The sequence below is a fragment of the Arvicanthis niloticus genome, chromosome 19, assembly GCF_011762505.2.
Source record: "Arvicanthis niloticus isolate mArvNil1 chromosome 19, mArvNil1.pat.X, whole genome shotgun sequence".
In the NCBI taxonomy this organism is placed as follows: Eukaryota; Metazoa; Chordata; class Mammalia; order Rodentia; family Muridae; genus Arvicanthis; species Arvicanthis niloticus.
The window spans coordinates 41,052,075-41,073,417 of record NC_047676.1 but is presented as its reverse complement, the minus strand read 5'-3'; the positions used below and the strand labels follow the sequence as shown (position 1 = coordinate 41,073,417).

General features: G+C 41.4%; 2 protein-coding genes across 3 annotated transcripts in view; one reads left to right on the top strand and one right to left on the bottom strand.

Moving 5' to 3' along the window:
• Positions 1-718: 718 nt before the first annotated feature.
• Gpx8 (glutathione peroxidase 8 (putative)) lies at positions 719-4,595 on the bottom strand. 2 transcript variants are annotated; one of them, XM_034523263.2, is made up of 3 exons: positions 4,160-4,581; positions 3,410-3,671; positions 719-1,264 (listed from the first exon to the last, which is right to left on the bottom strand). In XM_034523263.2, exons 1-3 carry the CDS (start codon positions 4,361-4,363, stop codon positions 1,101-1,103), a joined length of 630 nt encoding a protein of 209 aa, XP_034379154.1. In that variant the 5' UTR covers positions 4,364-4,581; the 3' UTR covers positions 719-1,100. The 2 variants fall into 2 exon arrangements, with proteins under 2 accessions (XP_034379154.1, XP_034379155.1); XM_034523264.2 differs by lacking the exon at positions 3,410-3,671 and having other exon boundaries at positions 4,160-4,595.
• An 8,085-nt stretch (positions 4,596-12,680) lies between these two features.
• Positions 12,681-21,343, top strand: part of Cdc20b (cell division cycle 20B) — a 25,588-nt gene continuing 16,925 nt past the window's right edge. Inside the window, 5 exon segments of the mRNA XM_034523372.2 lie at positions 12,681-12,733; positions 13,363-13,507; positions 13,509-13,587; positions 16,096-16,229; positions 19,086-19,179. Of these exon segments, the coding sequence (XP_034379263.2) occupies positions 12,681-12,733; positions 13,363-13,507; positions 13,509-13,587; positions 16,096-16,229; positions 19,086-19,179 (505 nt within the window).

Genomic DNA, 21,343 nt, shown 5'->3' with positions numbered 1-21,343 from the left:
GATTATCCGAAGGTGCTGTTTACAGTTTTGAGTGTTAGAATGACATAGAATTAAATTCTCCCCAAATTTAGTCTCTTAGCAGCCAAAATTGACCTGTAAGAAATCAAGTCAAATGTCCATATACTCATGTCCATTTTCCTACACCTGGCAGTCTTTACTCAAAGGTGAAACTCAGTGCTAATATTCTACTTATGTAATTTAAATTGATCCCAGAAGAATCGCATGGAGGGGCTAAACATGATGTTTTCTTTTTCCTTTTTTCTTTTTTAAGATTTATTTATTTTATGTATGTGAGGACACTGTGGCTGTCTTCAGACACACCAGAAGAGGGCATCGGATCCCCATTACATATGGTTGTGAGCCACCATGTGATTGCTGGGAATTGAACTCAGAACCCCTGGAAGTCAGTGCTCTTAACCCCTGAGCCATCTCTCCAGCCCATGATATTGTTTTCAAATCATTTAGAAGTGACAATTTGGCCAGATTCAATAAGAGAAGAAAACCTACATTAAAGAAACACCAAATAAAAACCTGTATGTGAAACAAATATATCTGATGATTGGAAAGTCTGCATTTAGCTAGGCATAGCACTCAGGAGGCAGAGGTAGGTGGATCTCTGAATTTAAGGCCAGCTTGGTCTATAGAGTGAATCCCAGGATAGCCAGGGCTACTCAGAGAAGTCCTGTCTTAAAACACTGAAAAGAAAAAAAAAATGCACTTTATATTTTGCAACATTTATTGTATATTTTATTATGTCTAGAATTAGTTACTCCAAAAATGCCACCCTCACAGTGTTCCTTGTCCCACATGGTGACCTCAGGCATTAGTTTTCCCACAAGGCCAACCCTAGAGAAAGTTAAGTTGGACAACAGTGAAGCGTATTGGTGACCGCATTCTAGATTTTTCCTTCTGGTCAATAGAAGGTCATCATGGCTAGCTCCCCAACCCCCTTTCTTCCCTCTTTAGGTAACATTTCTATCTTGGGGACAGCCATTGCAACTGGGTAGTAAGATGGCCTTAGAAATCTTTTCATATCATATTTTTTGGAACCTAAAAGGAGGCCCCTCTGTCCTGTTGTACGGGCCTGACTCTGTGGTGTTTCATAAATCCTCTTTCTTTTTAAGAATGATTTCCCCAATCATTTGTGATATGTGAGGTCTGATGGCTTCAATGGGTTCTTCTGGCCTCCAGAATTTCACGACTTGTCCCTCAGGGTTGACCAGATACTTCCAAAAGTTCCACCTTGGTTCCTTCTTGGAAGAATCTAAAACATTGAGAATATATTTCCATGAGTGTGATTTTATTCTTTGTTGATATTTTCAGTTTTATTAGCATATGCATCAGTGACAATATTACAATCAAGTATTACAATTGTCATAATATTATTATTAATAAGAACAAAATAAAACACCCACACAGAGCAGAGCTCAGGGCTTTAATAACCAGATTTCAATATACTTGACTTCATAGATAGCTGTCCTGATCTACAGTTGAAACACGAAACAAAGTTATATTTTAGATTTGTTGATCTAAACACATTTTCTCTTTTTATCTGCTATGTAGTCAAAGCTGCATTTGAACTTGCGACCCTCCTGACTCAGCCTCTTGGCTGCTGGGACTAGCAGGTGAGTGCCACCTGGCCTAGGAAGACTGAACAAATTTAATCTTTAGTTCTTAATGTTCATGTAGCTCAGGCTGGCCTCAAATTCACTACATCGCTCAGGCTAACTCTGAACTCACTGTATGGCCAAAGCTAACCTTGAACTCTTAGTTCTCCAAGGCCCCACCTATCTAGTAGTGGGATTATAGGTATTTGCCACCACATCAGTCTATTTTCAACATTTAAAAAATATAAGATATTCTAAAGTCCTTGGTAATAGAAATATATGAATTGATCTTTCATATTGAATGTACTAAGGTTTCAAATATTTTTATGAATGATATAGCTGAAAATGGCACGGGACTTGAGATAATCACTGAGAAATGACAATATTCTTTTGATAAATCTTAATGTGAATGTTTTAATTTATATAATTCGGGATCTGTGTCCCTAATATTGATGAATATGAGAAAAAGAGATATTAACTAGGGGTTTGAGAGACAGTTCTGTGGCTAACAGTGAGTGCTGCTCTTGCAGAGGACCTGGGTTCTATCCCAGCATCCATGTGCTGTCCCACAACATGTGACTCCAGTTTCAGGTGGTTAGGTACCCTCTCTGGCCTCCTTGGGAACTATGCACACATGTATAAATACACATATGCAGGCAAAACACTCATATACATACAAATAAAAATATCTCCTAAAAAGATACAGCAACTAAAACTGAAATCATTAAGCCCCAGTTCTCTGCCTAGCCAAGTGTGCTTGCTTGGTGTTGAATGGGCTCAGTGAAGTCAGTCTTCCTCGAAGCCCCCAGGTGGGTATCGCTATCTTTACTGTTCTGTGTAGGAAGGAGACAAGTGGAGGCCTAAAGGTGATGCTGTGTAGCCAGTCAGTGGTGGAGGCAGAGTTGATACCTTCTTCCAGGTTCTAGACTTTACCTTTGGGTTCTTTCACTCTCCTGTCTAATAGTGAGACCTCACATTCTGTTTGCTACATTTTTGGTTATATGAGGTGAATTGGTTTCCACAGGCTCCCCTCACCCCAATAAGAGCTTAATTGCTGTAGAGCTGTGGTGTTTGACAGAGTTCTTGTTAGAGTGTATTTGGGTGCTCAGCTCAAGGAAGGGCTCCTGTTCTGCCTTTTCTGTATACCCCAGAAGTAAAAGCCACAGGGTTCCCGTTCACTGTCTTACAGGTGCTTTAGTGTGCTTTAAATGGATGGCCGTGGCTAGCTTAATTATAGAGGAACCCTCACATGACTGAGTTTCGAAAATAAGTTATTTTGCTTTGAGTTTCAGTAAAACCCTGGCAAACTGACAGGTCAACCTTGGGGATAATGTCTCTGATAAAAAGGACACCATAAAAGTACATACAAAGATATGTTCAGTTAATGATGTTCTGCTAATTAATGATGAGGTTTTCCTGAAATGTGCGGCTTTTGTAAGAGGCAGGGGTACTGCCCTAAAGGCTAGTTAGATGATGGGAGAGTTGAAATACTTAGGGGCAGCAGGCATGGCCACGAGTCACATACAGCCTTCACCATGACGGTCATGGGAATACAAACACATCAAAGCAGAATTCTTTATCACCTAAGAAGTCAGAACATCAATTTCAGGGGCATATAACTTCTAGAAAGTTGCAAAGGGTGAGGTTCTGAATCTCTGACAGTTTTATAAAAATTTCCAGTAAAATATTTTAAACAAAATATGAGCTATGGTTCTAATAATATCTATTTCTCTTTATGTCATTCATATATAATGTACGAAATGAGAAAGAATGAACAACATTGAGGCAGCATAGATATTTACCAACAAGAAATTTAAACGCAGGTTCTGCTTCCGGCCCTAAAATCTTAATCTTGTGGAAGATGGGGAATGTGACTCCGTAGTTTTTTCTCGCAAAAGATTCTACTTCCTTGCTGGACTTGGGTTCCGAGTCTCCAAACTGATTGCACGGGAAAGCCAGGACGTTGAAGTGATAGGGCCCAAACTCCTTGTGCAGCTCCCTGAGGGTCACGTAACTCTTGTCTGTGAACCGGCAGTCACTAGCCACGTTTACAACTAGGGAAGCCTCCCGGAAAAAGAAAAAAAAAATCCACCGGAAAGAGAAGCAAAAGATTAAAAAAAAAAAAAAAAAGTCCTTCATGCAGTTAAAGTCCTAAACCATTTTGGGAGGTTACGACGTCTGATAGATTCCATATTTTCAGACAGATCCAACTTTATTGAAAACCATAACCCAAATGAATGGGCGAAGACTGTGACAAAGTTCTAGTTAGATTACGTAAAGAACACTCTTAGTAGCGGGTCTCACTATAGCCACGCAGCATCTTCTAGATAATACAGCATCGGTTCCACACAAAAGAAAAGGCAACTTTCGAGAAAAACAGTCGCGTTATGGATTGGAAGTTTAAAGCTCTTAGAACTCTGTTAACTAAAAGGACCTCTAACAATATTACTTTGAAGACTACATTCTAACTTACGGCTGTAACGAGCCCTACTCTATGGTGAGAATAAGTATCAGAGCCGAGGAACAACAGAAATAAAAACCCGAAGACTTACTTTGCCTTTGAACTTTTCCAGAGACACCATCCTTCCTTTGGCATCCTTCACTTCAAAGGAGTAGAAGCTGTTGATTCTCGGCTTCAGGAATTTTAACTGAAGGAGAAAAAGCGTCACGGTGCACAGAACCATAGATAGTAAAACTGCAAATATCTTTGCTTTGGGCCCGGAACATTTTAGTGGGTAGGGAGCGAGAGGCTCCATTTTGGACGATTCTGGGAGTCTCAGCAGGCTGGAATTCAAGGAGGGGCTGAAACTTGAAACCCGCGGAGTTTAAGGAGAACCGGAAGGGTTTACAGACCCCTTGGCGGCTTAATCGCAGGAGGACCCTTCCTAGAAGAATCAAACGAAGTCGGAAACTCAAAAATTTCAACATATTTGTTAACGTGGCTGCACCTTAACTTTTTCTAGATAGAAGAATTCGTATCGTTTTAGCAGATCCTTAAAATGTCCACCCCGTCTACGAAAACGTTTCACCAGAAGGTGGTGCTCTTGTAACTTGGAAATGAGTGGTTATCGGCCTGCTCAGCATCCTGTGTGTTCACTGAGCAATGGATTAGGCATGGAGGACTGAATAACACCCAGGAATAGTTTAGAGTGTAGATTAATGTGGTCTGTTAATATGACGTGTAACCACAAAGTTTTATGTATTTATTGACAGTACTATATGAATACAAAGAATTTATAATAGGTCAACGAAGGCTGACTTCATCTAGTGAAGGCAACCAGATGCCAGGAGAATACAGAAAAAATAGAAACTATAAAGGCGAAACACCCCTTCTCTATCAGAAACGATAGTAGTTTTTGTTTTCGTCAGTTTTGTCTTTGTCACTGTCGAGATATTTTACAACATAACCAAACATGCCTGTGCGCTCAGACACCCCTGCCCTACATACACACATAGAGGCACACACACACACACACACACACACACACACACACACACTCACAGGTACACACACACAGACATCTGCACACAAGCACACATATGGAGACACACACAGGTATACATATGAACACACAGGCACATGTATATGGCAGACACACACATAGGCACATACATACAGGTATACACACATATACTTAGGCACACATACACACCCATACACACATATCCCCATACATACACATATACACAAATACCCCCACATATGCAACCCCCACAATAACCCCTCATATACATATATATACACATACACAATACCCACATACATGCATGTGCATGTGTGCGCTTACATGCACACATACACACACACATCCCACTGAAAAATTTCATGAAATAGTTCTTTAACCTACTCTGTCATCCTGTCCATTGCACTTCTGAGGCAGCATGGTTCTGACCTATGAAAATGACTCATTAATGGATTCTAAACTGTAGATGACAAAAATCCTGGGCAGAACCTTAACAGCAGATTTCAAATATTTAAATAGCAGAACTCAAGCACAACCCCCAAAACAAACCTGCAAATCCACATCTATGAAGACACACTCACTAGCTGCTGTATGTTTCATCTCTTTGGCTATAGCTCGCTACACAGGGCCTTTGCTCTGAAGATTATAGTTACTGGGGATGGAAACGGGAGGCAGCCGAGGGCTGCATATCTCCCAGTCTCCTTAGGATCTGCTTGTTTACCACACAGCACATTCTGGTCTGAGATGCCATCCACTTGGTGGCACTGCACATTTCCAGGAAGTCTAGAGTGGGCTGCCGCTCTGGTTTTCTCTGGCTCCGGGTGCTTTAGAGCTCCTGGCCCCAGCCTCTGTTGTGTGAGGTTGGGTGTGGCTGAGCAAAGGTAACAGTTTAGGCTTAAAGTTAGGTAAAGCCAGCAAGAGAAACCACTTCACTCCTCCCCGTGGCTGGATAAGGACAGATACAACAGAGCTGGACATGCATGGTGGTGCATACTGGTAATCCCAGCACTGTGGCAGCTGAGGCAGGGGGATCATGGTTCTGTCTCCAGTGAGGATTACACACAGAGAGAGCCCGTCTCAAAAATAAAAACAAGGAAAACAAAAAAATTGAAAGCAACCAACTAATCACTTCTTCTACCCCACCTCCTCCTCCTCCCTCTCCTCCTCCCACTCCTCCTCCTTCTCCCCCTCCTCCTCCTTCTCCCCCTCCTCCTTCTCCTCCTCCCCCTCCTCCTCCACCACCACTGCCCAAATGAACAAGAATGGACACACACACACACACACACACACACACACACACACACACACACACACACACACACACACACACACGACCATGTAGAAAATATTCCCTTCTAAACACATTTCCAGTGAAAAACAAAAGTACTCAGAAACTGATCAGTTCCTAAGAGTGTTAGCTTTCCTCTGCTGGCATCTGGTTGAACTGTTCAAAGGCCCCGCCTCCCACCAAGTCCCAGCATCGCTCTGTTAGCCACTCTGGCCTCACTCTCCAGGACCTGTTACATCACCTCCACTTAGCCCACCCGAGACCTGTTGACTAAGAATTTTCATCCTTTTTTTTCTTTAAGATTTATTTATTTTATTTATATGAATATACACTATAGCTGTCTTCAGACACACTGGAAGAGGTCATGGGATCCCATTACAGATGCTTATGAGCCACCATGTGGTTGCTGGGAATTGAACTCTGGAAGAGGAGTCAGTGCTCTTAACTGCTGGACCATCTCCCCAGTCCTGAAGAGTTTCCATTCTCTGTAGTATCTCCTCATGATGCATGCACACCAAAGCCCCAGAACCTTACAGGAAGGATGCATGCCTTGTCTCTGTGGATAAAGACCTTTATCCAATTTATCAGGCTGGGGAACTTGGTCTTCAAAACGGTAACCTATAGAAGAACTGCTAAAATTTGAAAATTTGAACCATGCAATTCATCCCTTTGAGATAGGGAGTGAAGTGGTTACCTTCTGGGGGGTGAGGTGGGGGGGTAGGGAGAGGGGGATGCTGATGCACCACTCCTCGGAAGGGGCTTTTTATATAGGATGATACTATTTTGAGAAAATAGTTGATCTTATTTTCCTCTACAGAGTCACCAAGTGATCCAGAGCAGAGTGGGTTTGAAAAGGCTAGAGTCCTACTGTTTAAACTTGCAAGCAATCCCGGTACAAGCCAGCATACTAGATAAACTTAGAGCCAGTGTGTTAATTTATTGGCCCTTAAGGTTTGGGGAGGTCAGATTCTGAAACCATGTCATATCCATTTCTAGGCAGGCCCACTGATAAAACAGATAAAACATTCACACCGGTTCAGCAGACTCTTGGGCTGAATAGTGTGGGATGAACACAGATTTGGCAGGGTTTCTCTGTGCACGATCTGATATTATCTCTCAGATATGGGGATTTGTCTCTATTATATACATATTCTGCCCACACTAGGCTCTTCTCAGAAATAACATGTATTGTACATTTCTTTGCAGAGGGATAATGATCTAGAAAACTCACCAGCCATCTTTTAGCAGGTTAAGGAAGGTTTTCTAAGTGGGAGGAGGGATTGCCGAGATGGCTGTCAGGCTGGGGAAACTAGGGAGTCAACACGGGATGAGGTGATTGGTGTGGTTCGTTAGCCACCTCAGTCTCTGCAAAGCATGTGAATAAAGTTCCAGCCGAGGAGCCAGCTGTGGACAAACTGAACATTAATAATGGAGTTCTGGGGACATGCCAGAAGTGGAAATAGAAGGCAGCAAGGGTGACCCTACAGAAGTCACACACACACACACACACACACACACACACACACACTATAGGAAAGAGTTAACTCAGCTAAGATCAAAGAAGTAGTGAATCACGAATAGAGTTTAACACTTTCAGCTTCATAACGAGAATTCTTTGAGCTGCAGTACACCATTTCTTTGTAATAGTTAAGCCATGTTTGTGGGAGACAGTATAAAAGGCAAGATTGCTCCAGCATTCACCAGGAGACCTTTAGCTTTCTAAGAAGTTCCGATAAGGGTGGAAAGAGTCTGGGAATATAGAAAAACAAGGAAAGCATTCCCATGTGTCCCGAAATTACCGGGAGGGAGTTGAAGAAAGTCTGCCGAGCAGAAAGACAAGATAAAGCAGAGCCTTCATGAAAGCAGCATTTCCAAATGTGTTAGGAGGACCTCCAGGGATGGGTGGAGGCTAAGAACACCCCAGTAACAGGCGTGGATGATGAGAACAATAATTCCTGTTAGAAAATGAGAAGGATAATTTTTATTTAAACCTTTAAAAAATTGATACATAAAAACATTACATTGTACACACTTATAGGTCATCAAGAAATGTTTTAATACACAAATATATTGTGCGGTGTTTAATTCACAATGTACATGTCTTTTGTGGTGAAAACCTAAAATATATTTTTTAAAAAAATATTTTCTTTATCAGTAGAATACTGACAGTTTCAGTTTGGGTTATATTTTCCACTAGAATGTGAAAGGCATAGGGAGTGTTGAAATCTTTTATCATTTGAAAAATTAGTGTGTGTTCATGATAGATGTTCTGTCCATTTGCATCATGGCATGATGCCTGTGGAGGTCAGAGGACAACTTTGTAGAGTCGTTTCTCTTCCTCCACCTGTATGTGGGTTCTGGGGACTGAACTCAGGTCCCAGGCTTGCACAGAAAGTGCTTTACCCATGGTGTCTTCTCATCAGCTCAGTTTGGTATTTAGGTCCCAATACTAATATACAGTATTGAGACTCTGATTTTGAAGTGTCTTCTGGTTAGAATGCCACTTCATTAGGTGGGGCTGGTGTGTGGGTGAGATCGGGTGGTAGTGGGGCGTGCACTAGAGCCATGAAACCATCTTTGTTATTTCTGTCTTTGTCATGAGATCTTTCTTTTCTCTCTCTCTCCCCTTCTTTCTTTTTTCCTTTTCTTTCCTTTTTTCTTTTAAAATTCTATCTATCTATCTATCTATCTATCTATCTATCTATCACCTACCTACCTATGTGTGTGCATATATTTGTGGGTGCATGTCATGGCATACTTGTGGAGATCAGAGGATGACTTGTAGGAATCAGTTATCTCCTACCATGTGGGTCCTGGGGATCAAACTCAGTTCTGAGCCATCTTGTGTGCACCATCATGAGATTCTTGCAAAACTTCATCACCAACTGACATTGCTTTTTCTGGACCTTACAGGATTTTCTCACCCACCAAATATTTGTGTGTCAGATCATTTGTCACCAGACCTGTTTGTTTCTGTTTTCTTGGGCACTTCATTCTGTGACTTCCTGACCTTATTTTTAACCTCTGTAGGTTCCTTTTTATTTATCTTAGGCTCCGGATTCCTCTCTGTATAATGTCACCACGATGTAGCCACTCAAGGTGGACATGCTGAGCCGATGGGCTTCATCCCTTTCCTTCCTTTGTCTCATTTTTCTTATCTTCCTCTTCCTCTCTATTAATAAATACTTGAGTCATTTAAAACTATGCGACAGGCATTTCCTTAGCAGGAGATAGGTCCTGGAACAAAAGCCTTCAAACATCAAAGATGAAGTGGTGCAGCCCACAGCTAGGCTTCATGTGTCTGCGTGCTACCTCTGTGTGTTCTATATTTGCATATCATTTGTTATTGCTTTTATATTTTAATGTAAATATGCTTATTTACCTTGCTTGGATTCATTTTTGCATGAGTAAATCTTATATTACTGCTGAAAGGTTAAAACATTAAAAGATCACATTGAATACCTAGCTCTACTCCCAGTGGAAGGACTGGTTGACAAACTGTACTTCACAGTCATTAGGTTAGGGCCAATTGTGCTCTCTTGGGAAGATCACTGTATTGAGTGAAAATTCGCATCTTCCTTTCATTGGTCCAGGTTTTGGTAATGGAGCAATTTAAAGTAAGCTTCCTTTCTTTTCATAACTTGGATTTCTTTAAACATTTGACAGTTCCTTTTGCATCTTCTTTCTTCTGGGTTGGCACTTCGACTTCCCTTCCTGCATGTGACGGAGCCTCACATGCTGGTGCACAGCTGCTGTTAGACGTTCATCTTAGGGTCTCTCATGTGAACCCTGTCCTCCCAGTGGGCTTGGCCTTTGAATCCTGGCGTATACATATCTCTTCTCTCTCTTTTTTTCTTCCTTCTCCTCATCTTCCTCATCCTGTATTTTTTTATTTTGAAATATTAAAGCATTCTGAAAAGTATATACAATGGATATACAGTATAATGAAAAAAATTAGAAGAAAAGATTCTGGCCAAGTGCTGTGAAACCCTCCTGTAATCCCAGCTTTGGGGGGATAAAGGCAGGAGGAACTGGAGTCTGGAGTTCAAGGCTGGCCTAGACTATGTAGTGAGAACCTACCCACTTTAATCCCCCAAAGCAAGTATTCTACCCACCATGTCCAAACTGCAGCCCAGACTAACCATGAAAGTGGCCTAACACAAATTTTTGAGCTTGTCTAAACCACTGTGTGGTTGGTTTTTGCCACGGTCCTCCCCTTATTTGATTGAATGCTTCTCACGAATGAATACCATAGATGATAGTATTGTGTCACAGTGTCAAAAGGCTGGGCATACCTGCCAGATCAAGAAATGGAACATTCCTACTCCTGACCCCAGGTGCAGTGATGCCTCCCTTCTCTTCTCCGTTCTGCTATAGCACCTAAGTACACCCTGAAATATGTGTTTGCTTCTCCTGTCCTTGTCCTTAAATGAAATTATATTGCCTATTTCCTGTTTTCCTTATAAGCCTTGTGCTGTTCGTTGTGTGAAGGTGCAGTCAGTGCTCATTTTACAGTATTCAGGTTTATAAACATATCAGTGTATGCATTCTCCTATTGAGCAGCTCCCCCCTTAAAGCACAGTTCTGAGCCTGGGTATCAGTCTTCAGTTGAGTGCTGACTATTCCAGAAACAGTGAGATTTTGCTTTCTCAGTCTAGACGTGATTTCTCTGTTTTAAAGAATATTCTAGCCAGCTGTGGTGGTGAACACACTCAGTGTCTCCCAGCACTCAGAAGACAGAGGCAGGTGAATCTCTATGAGTTTGAGGCCAGCTTGGTCTACAAAGTGAGTACCAGGACAGCCAGGGCTACACAGGGAAACCCTGTCTCTATAAGCCAAAAAACTGTGTGTACATGTCTGTATCTGTAATATATATATATGTATATGTATGTGTGTGTGTGTGTGTGTGTGTGTGTGAGTGTGTGTGTGTGTGTGTACGTATATTATAGGCACAGTATTTATACTTCAAGGTGCCCTTGAAGGCCAAAAGAAGGCATCAGATCCATTGGCGCTGAAGTGATAGGTGGTTGTGAGCCTACCAATGTGTGTGCTGGGAACTGAACACTGGTCTACAAGAGTAGCACTGGCTCTAAACTAAGTGGACCCAAGCGATTGTACTGATTTAAAGAAAAACTGCATTGCTTTCAGCCTCAGCAGCCATCTTCCAGTAACTCTCTGATAGATGACAAACAGAGGACCATTTGCTATATGTCCTCTAGGCCTTTTAGAAAATATGAATTTGTCTCTTCGGCCCCACCCATACGAATCTGCAAGAGTGACGATATTGTAGACATCAAGGGAATTAATGGCCATCATTCAAAAAACAATGTCTCAAAAAAACCAGGGCAAAAAAAAAAAAAAAAAAATAGAAGAATCTACAACATCACCCAGCACAGTGTGGGCATCATTGTAAAAAAGCAAGTTAAGGGCAAGGTTCTTGCAGAGAGAGAGGTAATGTGCCGCTGGAGTATATCAAGCGCTCTAAGAGCTGAGACAGCTTCCTGAAGTTGTTGAAGGAAAAGGACCAGAAGAAAGAGGAAGCCACAGAGAAAGGCACCTGTGTTCAGCTGAAGCTCCAGCTTAAATGAAGATAGTGATGAAACACGCTCTCTAACTCGCGTGTCTGACTGCTGGGTATCTTCGAAGTGTTATTACTATAGCATGGTCTGTTGTCGGTACTGTGTTGCTGTGGAAGGCCATCGGGCACTGTGCACCAGCCTCCTGTGGAAGAAATCACTCAGAGCTCTGTCGCTTAGAACATGCCCTTCTTCTCTTGTAATCATGGAGGCTGGAGGCCAGTTTCACAGGGCAGTTGACAAATGTCAGTGGGCTTTGCTTCCTCCAGAGACTCATCTGGTACCTTGTGCTTCTCAGTTCTGGTGGAGGTCGGTCTTTTCCGGCCTTGGATGTTATTGCTGAAACCTGCTCTGTGGGCACAGTGCCATTTTCTCTTGGATCATCTCCTTCAACCACCTTATTTAGGCAAATGATGATATTTAGGCCTCGATCGGATGGTGGGGTTAGTATCCCCAAATCACGTAAGCTAGTCTGAAGCTTATGCACATTAGTACCTCGTGTGGGGACTTCACACGCAAAGCCTCGTTGCTGTGGAAGATGAATTGATAGGAGGCAGGGTTTAGGATCTGCAATCCTGGGGGACCATTACTTGGACTCAATGGCCTGCTAATCCAGTGTAGAACAGACAGGCAGTGCTCCAGGCAGGTCCCTGAAGGAGTTCTAGGTGAATCCAGCTGAGAATGTGAGCCAGTGGTTACCTCATCAGAGAGTCCTGGACAAGATTCCAAGTGGGAATCATTCAAGATGGGCAGAGTGATGGTTGCCAAGTCAGAGGAATGCAGACATGTCATGGCACAGTATGACTACCAGCGTGAAACTTTTTGATCACCTTCCTCGTATGACATACCATCAGATTTGCCTTTTTCCCTCCCTCTTTTAAACTCAAAATTATTTTGTCTCGAAATGCATATTTAGGTTCTAAAAAACCAAGGAAATTTTGAACAAGAGTGTCTGTCTTCCTTCCAATATGGCAGCCCCTCCTTATTTTAGTCTCCACCGGTCTTAGATGGCATGGTTGGGAGTGTAGATATTGCCTGGATCTGGCCCACAGACATGGCCTGCTTAGTCTACCAAATTCTAAACCTCAGAGCCAGCAAGAAAATTGAAGGAGGTTGACAGTGTTCAGCACAGAGTCACTATACACGCTTCATTTACACGCATCTGTAATGAAGGGAAGTTAAATAGAATCACTCTCTAAACTGTTTGTGTATATCCAAAAACCACGGATGGGAAGCAGGGATTATGAAATGATGTTCTGATGTTTAAAAAAAATAATAGAAAAAAATTTCAGGGTCACCAGCGTTAAATTTCATGCACATATACAGCGGTGTTCTAGATAAACAACAAGGGATCCCACTGGAAGGAGTTTTTACCTTTTGCATCTTTGAGCCCCCTAGGCCTCACAGCTTTCATTGTTGTTCAACAGGAGTTTGACTCAGTTGCCAGACACACTCCAACTTCATGAGCAGCTATCTGCCGAGATTCCTGTGGCCAGCAGCCCCATCACCGCCAGATGGCAGCCAAGCCCAGCCAGGGACCTGGAAAGCTCTTTCTCTATGGAGGAAGGGCCTTGTCTCCCACATCCTGGAATCTCTGGGATCTGGACTGAAGACAACACCAGCAGCAGACCCCCGAACTCGATGTGAGCTCAGTTTTAGGCATTCAGTTAAACATAAGTTACAATTCCTTATGTAGGGTAATCCAAGTGCAGGGATCCCACAGGCTGCATTTAGTCTGACACAGGTGGTGTTTCTGCCCTTTCTATAGCGTAGTGGTTGTTATGTTCATAGTGTGTTGTGCTTTAAGTGTAGCTCAGAGAAAAGATATATATATATATATATATATGCATATATGTATGTCTGCACTATATGAATATAATTTTGTTTTGAAGACTCTAAAATGTTAATGATTTTGGAAAGGTTACTGGTACATGAGAGTCTGAAAAACTATATATATATATATATATATATATATATATATATATATATATATATGTGTGTGTGTGTGTGTGTGTGTGTGTGTGTGTGTGTGTGTGTGTGTAATTATATAATCAAATTGAATAAAAGAAAAGATAAAAGCAGGAGAGATGAGAGGAAGAGAGTGGAAAGGAGAGCAACAAGGAGGAGACTGGCAGAAAGTAGACACTGGTGCTTGCCCTGGGGTGGTGGTGGCATGGTGGGGCAGGGCATGTTAGGGTGGAGTATGGTGTGCTGGAGTGTGATGAGGCAGGGCAGGGTGGGGGGACGTGATGGGGCGGGGTGTGGGGAACACACTTTGTCCCACCTAAGCCCTGGTGTGATTAGTAGGATCTTTAATTGACCAGTCAGAGCCCCTGAAATGGCTCATTTTGCGATACGTGATTCTCATCTGGGTGTGTCCTTTGCAATTTTCATTCTTGAGGAGCAAAATTTTTCACATGTGATCTATTGCTTTAATTCCCGTTCTACTCTTTAAAGGTTCCGTGCAACATGATCTTGTGACTTTGCATCCTTTCTCGTTTCTGTTCTCTCTCCCTTCCCCCCACCCCCCTCTCTGGTGTATCACGTGCTCTGGCATGCATATGGAGGTCAGAGGGCAACTCTGTGGAATTGCTTCTCTTCTCCCACCTTTATGTGGGTTCTAGGGATTGGACTCAGGTTGTCTGGCTTTCCAGACAAGTATATTTATCCATGGAGCCACATGGCTGGCTTTAATCATAGCTTTCCCTTTTCCTTTGAAGTTCTGAGGCCTAGCCTTTTCTTCACATACTTATAAGAATAGCACAATAATACAATGTTTCAAAAGAAAGAGCCAAATCTAGAACTTTGAAGGACATTTCATGTGTACACCCTTTCTCCTCCCTTAAACTAGTGTCCGTCTGTTATATTTCGAGTCCTGGGCACTTAGTGCTGGGCTCTAAGAACACAAATGACAGACCATCAAGCTCATAGTTGTCCAAATTCAGAAAGGTTTGTCACACATTGAAGGGTCAAGCTTTTCTTTTTTTTTTCTGGTCCAGATGACATATATGGTGGATATTTAGTTTCTGATATATATATATATCATATATATATATATATATATATATATATTATATATATATTGTAGATATGTAGTCTTCGAGGTTGATTTGACAGGTATTCTTTTGAAGTAAAAAGCTTGGTGAAGGGCTTTTTCAGTTTGGTAAAGAGAATATATTTTAGTTTCATTTATGTTGCTTGACAGTACTCTGGTAAAAGAACCACTTAGTGGAGGAGGAATTTATTGGCTTACAATTCCAGGTTACACTCCATCATTTCAGATGAGTGAAGGCAGGGACTTGAGGCATGTAGTGACATCGCATCAAAGAGCAGAGAGGGAATAAATGCATGCATGCATGCCTACTTGCTTGTTTTCTTGTGCTTGACTCCATTTCTTTACTAAAATACAGTTCAAAATTCCCTACCTAGGGAATGTGTTACCCACAGTGGGCTAGGCATTCCCACACCAATTAACTTAATTAAGATAGTCTTCTATGGGCACATCACAGGCCAACTAATGCAGACAAGCCCTCACTCTCTTCCTGTGTGATTCTAGACTTGACAAGTTGACAACTAAAGCTAACCATCACAGAAAACATGAAAAATATAGATGTAAATAACATTGACTTCTGTTTTCTTAGAATGTATTTTACTGTTGTTATCTCCAAATACATTTAAGATATCTTTCTGTAACGGGAAGGAAGGAAGACAAAGTGATACTCTAAGAATCATGTAGTGAAGACCAGTAAGTGGTAACGCAAACATCCTACAGTGATGTCCGAGCGGGATGATCTTAGCTTGACAAGATGCTCCTTGCAGCACTGTTACCTATTCTGACATTCTGTTTTATTCATGTAGAAGTGAAGTGTTTTCGCAGCTTCTGCTGGAGGCAGAATCAGGCCTTTTGACTCTGGCATTTGTCCTGGCCCTAGAGGCCACTGAGGCAGTTTTTTTGCATGAGTCCAGTGCTTTAACTAAGGCTCTTGTCCAGTTCCCTTTCTTTTTCTGATAATTTTGTCAGAGAATTCAGGCCTTCACCTTCTAATCTACTGAGAAAGATGCCGTGGCCAGCAGATCAGTAATTCAAGGTACTACATTATTTAAAAAAAAAAAAAAAAAAGAAAAGAAAAGAAATTCAAAGCTAAATGTCTTTCTTGCAGGATTCTACAACAAAGATTCACTGAAAACCCCAGGTAAAGGAAATTCTGAAATGAATAACTCCACTCTTCATTTTTGCAAGACACCTCTTGCAGGGGACAGAGGCTGGAAGGAAAATGTTGCCACCAAAAGCTAGGTAGGCAAAGAGAGAAGACAGAAAAGCTCAGAAAACCAAGGCTTGAATATGAGGTGTGTATAGTGAGCAGTGCCTATGCGCCCCCAGGAACCAGTAAGAAAGGATGGAACAAATGAGGGACATGAACAGAGGCACTGAACAGAAGAAAAGATCTCCCACAGGACAAGAGGAAGTTAGAAGCTATGCTCTAGACCATGGGTCTCAGCCTGTGGGGCGAGACCCCTTTGGGGACGGAACAACCCTTTCACAGAGTTGCATATCATATATCATACATAGCAGATATTGACATTGAAACTCAAAACAGTAGTGAACGTATAGTTATGAAGTAGCAAAGAAGAGATTTTATGGTTGGGGGTCACCACAGCATGAGGAACTGTATTGAAGTGTTTCAGCATTAGGAAGGTTGAGAACCACTGTTCTAGAAGATTTGTAAATGAATATGTTTCAGTAAGCCTTTGCAGTTGTTGGTTTGTTGAGTTTCTTCTTTTGGATCTATTCTTACGATTTTAAGATCCCAGGAGTTCACTCTAGGTCTTTTGGGCACACTACATGTCAGTAACATGTTTTTAGGTTTACCAAGTTGAGTGACCAGCTTCTGAAGGAAGCAGTGTTTCACCCCAAAGGCTTTAAACTAGGGAAGCCACAAGAGTACACTTCAGTCAAGACGACTCATCTAGTGTGTGTCTCTTTCTGTGCTTAGTGTACATGCTGTGCAAAAGGAAGGAACATAATGTGAATATAAAGTCTGACTATCTGAGCTCATATGACCCAGGAAGCAGGTACACAAAACAGATCTTTCATTCATGCTCTCTTGTTGAGTGTGATCCACCCAAGGGGATGGGTGTTGGTCAAAGTCAGGGAGTTCTATGAACTCCTTAGGGGTGCTGCTGGGTCTCATGCCTGGGCTAACTTGTTAATGCTACTGTGTTCTCACCTTCTGCTGATAATTAGACTGTCACTGTCCACCCTCTTAGGACTTTTCTGTCTTCTTATCCATACTGTTGGCAGTAATGTTGATGGCTCTGTGGCCACACAATGGACTTGGCAAGACATCTCTTGAAGCTGTTGTTAAATAGAATCCCAGTGTCACTGAAGAACCTGGGAGAGGATCATGGAAATAGTGGTACCACATGGTTTTGAGAATCTGTTATCATGGTCAGGTGGTAGGCAGATAGTGTGAACAGAATGGTGAAGACAGCGCAGCAGGAAGCGTGTGTCATCTTTCTGTGGTCCTCTCTGATCTGCTGGAGGATGTTGCCACAATGAGAGCCTGAGTAGTTGTTGAAACTTCTAGAACTCACCCTAATTGGGCTAGTCCTAAGTCACTACTATACTATACTCACTAAGTATAACATAGATTGCACATAAGAAGGGAACCCATGGGTACCGAGAAGGAAAGCATGTGCTAGGCAAATCCTTTGTCAGCTCTGTGGGATTATATGGGTTTTGAAGAAATGAGTTGATAAAGTCTATTACATCTGAGACACCGCATTGAGCTCCTGACCAGGAGGGTGTGTTAGGGATGCTGGTTTATAATAGTGGTTCTTAGCTGAAGACTATTTTGTGCTCCATAATATATTTGGTGGTGTTTTACACTGTCATAACTCTTGAGAAACCACTTTGCAGTCACTTGTTCTATCTTGAATACACAAGAGCTATGACTCAATGGCTGGCAAGGTTACTTTTGATAAACTGGGGAGAGCGTGCATTTGATGCACTGTCTTCAATAATGGGTCAATGTCACATTAAGGAAAGATGTCAAAGCACGTCCTCCTTGTATTATTTAACCAAGAATGAACTCAGATTTGAATTCTCCACTCCACCCTCCCTGTGATTCCCACCAGCTTGTCTGTCTGTTGTATGATTGAATTTCTGTCTGTCTGTCTGTCTTTATGAATGTCTGAATGTGTGTCTCTAGCAAAGGTTTTCCTTTTTTTCTTATTGGACAATACAGAACATAGCTCACAGGTAAGGAATAAAGGTAGTTGCTGAGCAGAAATCTTTAACAGTGTTTCACAAGGGATGAGTTATTGACTCCAAATGACCCTGATAACAAACAGTACTATAAACTTCATTGTTTACCAAAAAATATCTGTATGTTGCAGCCAATACTTATGGTGGATATTAAATTTATAAGGCTGTTTTCAGACTCTATTTGCTGTTTCCAGAAAATAATTATTATAACACACACACACACACATTTCTCTGGGTCAGGGGCATGGAAGAGAACTATGACTTAATATTAGAGCTATGCATTAGTTCAGGTTGTAAAAGTTGATTACATAGCAAGTAAGGTTAACTGTTACATTGTTCTCTTAAAGGGAGGTTAAACAAACAGGCTGAGCGCACAGTAAGGACAGCCGTCTTAAGTGGTTTCAAGGTGCATTAGTAACTCTGTGTCAATCCATGTATTTCTTTGTATTTATTTCTAAATTTTCTTCCCATTTTTGATCAAAATTGGGCAAAAAGATATTAGAAGAATTTTCTATGAACTGTCCCAATAATACAGCAATTATATTTTTGTGTTTATGGAAAGTTAGAGAATTTTCTTAAGGTCTTTGAGGTTGGATATTCCCATTTCTCATGAGTAAAAATGCTATTGGCTTGGGATTGGACTGTTTATTAAGTCAGTGTTTGGCCTGGAAGAATAAAGAAAGGCTTTTAGTTTACCTCAGTAATGCCTGCTGTATGGGGTTGCTGAGGTTAAAATGATCTGTAAGAGTCTCACACTGGTCATCACACTGTGTGAGCTTTGACCTCTCTAGAGAACGCTCAGCTGCAGTGTTTCCATCCATCACACCTGAGATGCACTTGTGTGCTCCTAAAGATGTGTTCTTTTGGTGCATCTGTTTCCAGAAATGCCTAAACCAGCTATTTTCAACACAGAAGGGAGTTCAGCAAATCGATGGGAAAATTCGTCTCTGTGAGGAGTCCCGGTGTGTCTGGACAGGTATGTGGCAGAGACTCTCGTTATCTGTTGTTCTAGCTGTCCTTTGTCCCTGCCTCGCTCATTCTTTCCTTACTTTAAAATGTTATAGATAGTCAGCATCATTATACAATTTGGATAACTCCCATAATTTTCTGCTCTGGCCACCTTCACTCCTAAGTCAGATTTTCTAGAGGATATCATTCTTAGTTTTCCCTTCAGTACCTGCTATGCTTTTGTCTGTAACATTGGTAGACGGCCATTCCTTATGAATCCAGATTTTATGGGAACTCTTGACAAGCAGACAAGAACTCAGGTCCCCTCTTGACTCATTGATTCTTTGGTTTCTAGATGTGCTTCTATTACACTTTGCAACACCAAAACAGACTCACTAGTCAGTGTCCATATTGTGTTATCATATAACCGTATTTACTGTAGGCAGCCTCTGCTTCTAGTCTGACTCTGTTTCACCTGCTGGTCTTTCTGTTTTCATTCAACACAGTTACAAAGTTGTGGTTTCCCATTGACATCCAGGTTCTGTTTCTCACTACTGATAACATGACCATACATTTTCTGATTCTACTCCCCTTTTTGGTGTTCCTCTGACAATCTGAAGGACAGGCTGCTCACTTGGCCAGCTGCAGAGCTATAATCCTGGGACTCCTCTCTCTGACACTAGATCTACTATTTCTGTAAATGTCTATGACATTCACATTTGAGTCATAGTTTGACTGGCTGTAAATCTCAGTTTTACCCAGCATTGTGGACACTGTTTTCCAGCTCACATGTGTTGAGAAGTGACATCCTGTATTCTGTATGCCACCCAACTTACCCTCTGGCCACTCTGAGCAGCATCTCCTATCACCAGTGTTTTGGAATTTCAGAGTGATAAACCTTGGCATTAATGCTCACCTCCATTTCATTGTATGTTAAAAAGCAACATTTGGTGGGCTGGCACAAGCCATGTAGGAAAGGATATGGCAAGCAAATGTTTTCTGGAGATGGCCCACTGTTCTGCATAGCTATGATGGGTGTGCTCTGTGAGGCAGGGACCCCAGAGACTTCATCTCAGTATTGTTTCTTACTGCTTAAATGCTTGTCCTGCCACTATTACATAGCCTAATGGTTCCTGAGCATCAGCACACTCTATTGGACGGATTTCCTGCAGATCAGTATGAAGATGCATTTTCACATAATAATGCTGTTTAAATGAATTAATGACTATAGAATTCCTGATTTGATTAAAATAATCTTAGAAAGAAAGTTTAAGGAGATAGTTTTAGTTGCTTGGCCAGAAAGATGCAATAAAATTAGAATCAAGAATAAATGTGCTCCTCCTCATAGAATAGTACGTAAAGGCTGCCTAATAAGGAATACAATAAGCATTCATAAATTACACTAAGAAGAGAAGAATAGGCTTGGGACAGATTTGTGATAGAGCAAAAGCATTCATTCTAGGTCAGGTCCAAGGATGAAGCCACAGGTGTGCACTATGACAAAGCAAGGCCATGTGAAACTGTTGCTTTGAACTTATAATGAGCTTAAGAATGAAACATTTTTTTTTTTTTTTAGCTTACTATCAACATCCTTTTGTAACTCCCACTTCTGTAACATTTTATCTGTGAGGTAACTTTATAAAAAACTTTTGTCTAGGATGCTATAAAAAGGCTGAGAGAAAAAATATTGTGGCTGTTGGGGCTCTGCTGTATCCACCAAATGTGTATATATGTATATGTGTATATACATATATGTCTGTCTTACATATATACATATGTAGGCATATGTGTATGTATATAAGTATGCATGTGACCATATGAAATTGATGAAACTGGTGGCACATGCATAATTTTCTTTCCTTTTTATTCTTACAGGCCCCTAAAGAGTTAAAAGAGTTCAGAGATTCTTGACAGGCATTCTGGCTGGCCCCAGTGCTGATCCCTTAAATCACCTACTGCTGTCAGCAAGGTGGGGCAGGGCTATCAGCTGCCATACAGTGGGCCTTTCCATACACTAAAATTCTCCAATTATTCTTTCTTTTTGTTTCTTTTTCCTTTTTCTATTTTAGACTAATTATTGATACTTCTGGATTAGTTTTCTGATCTTCTTTTTCTTCTCTGTTCTATTTTTTAAAAATCTTATTGTTTGTTTTTATCTCCTCTCTGGAAAATTACTTACCATTTTTGTTATT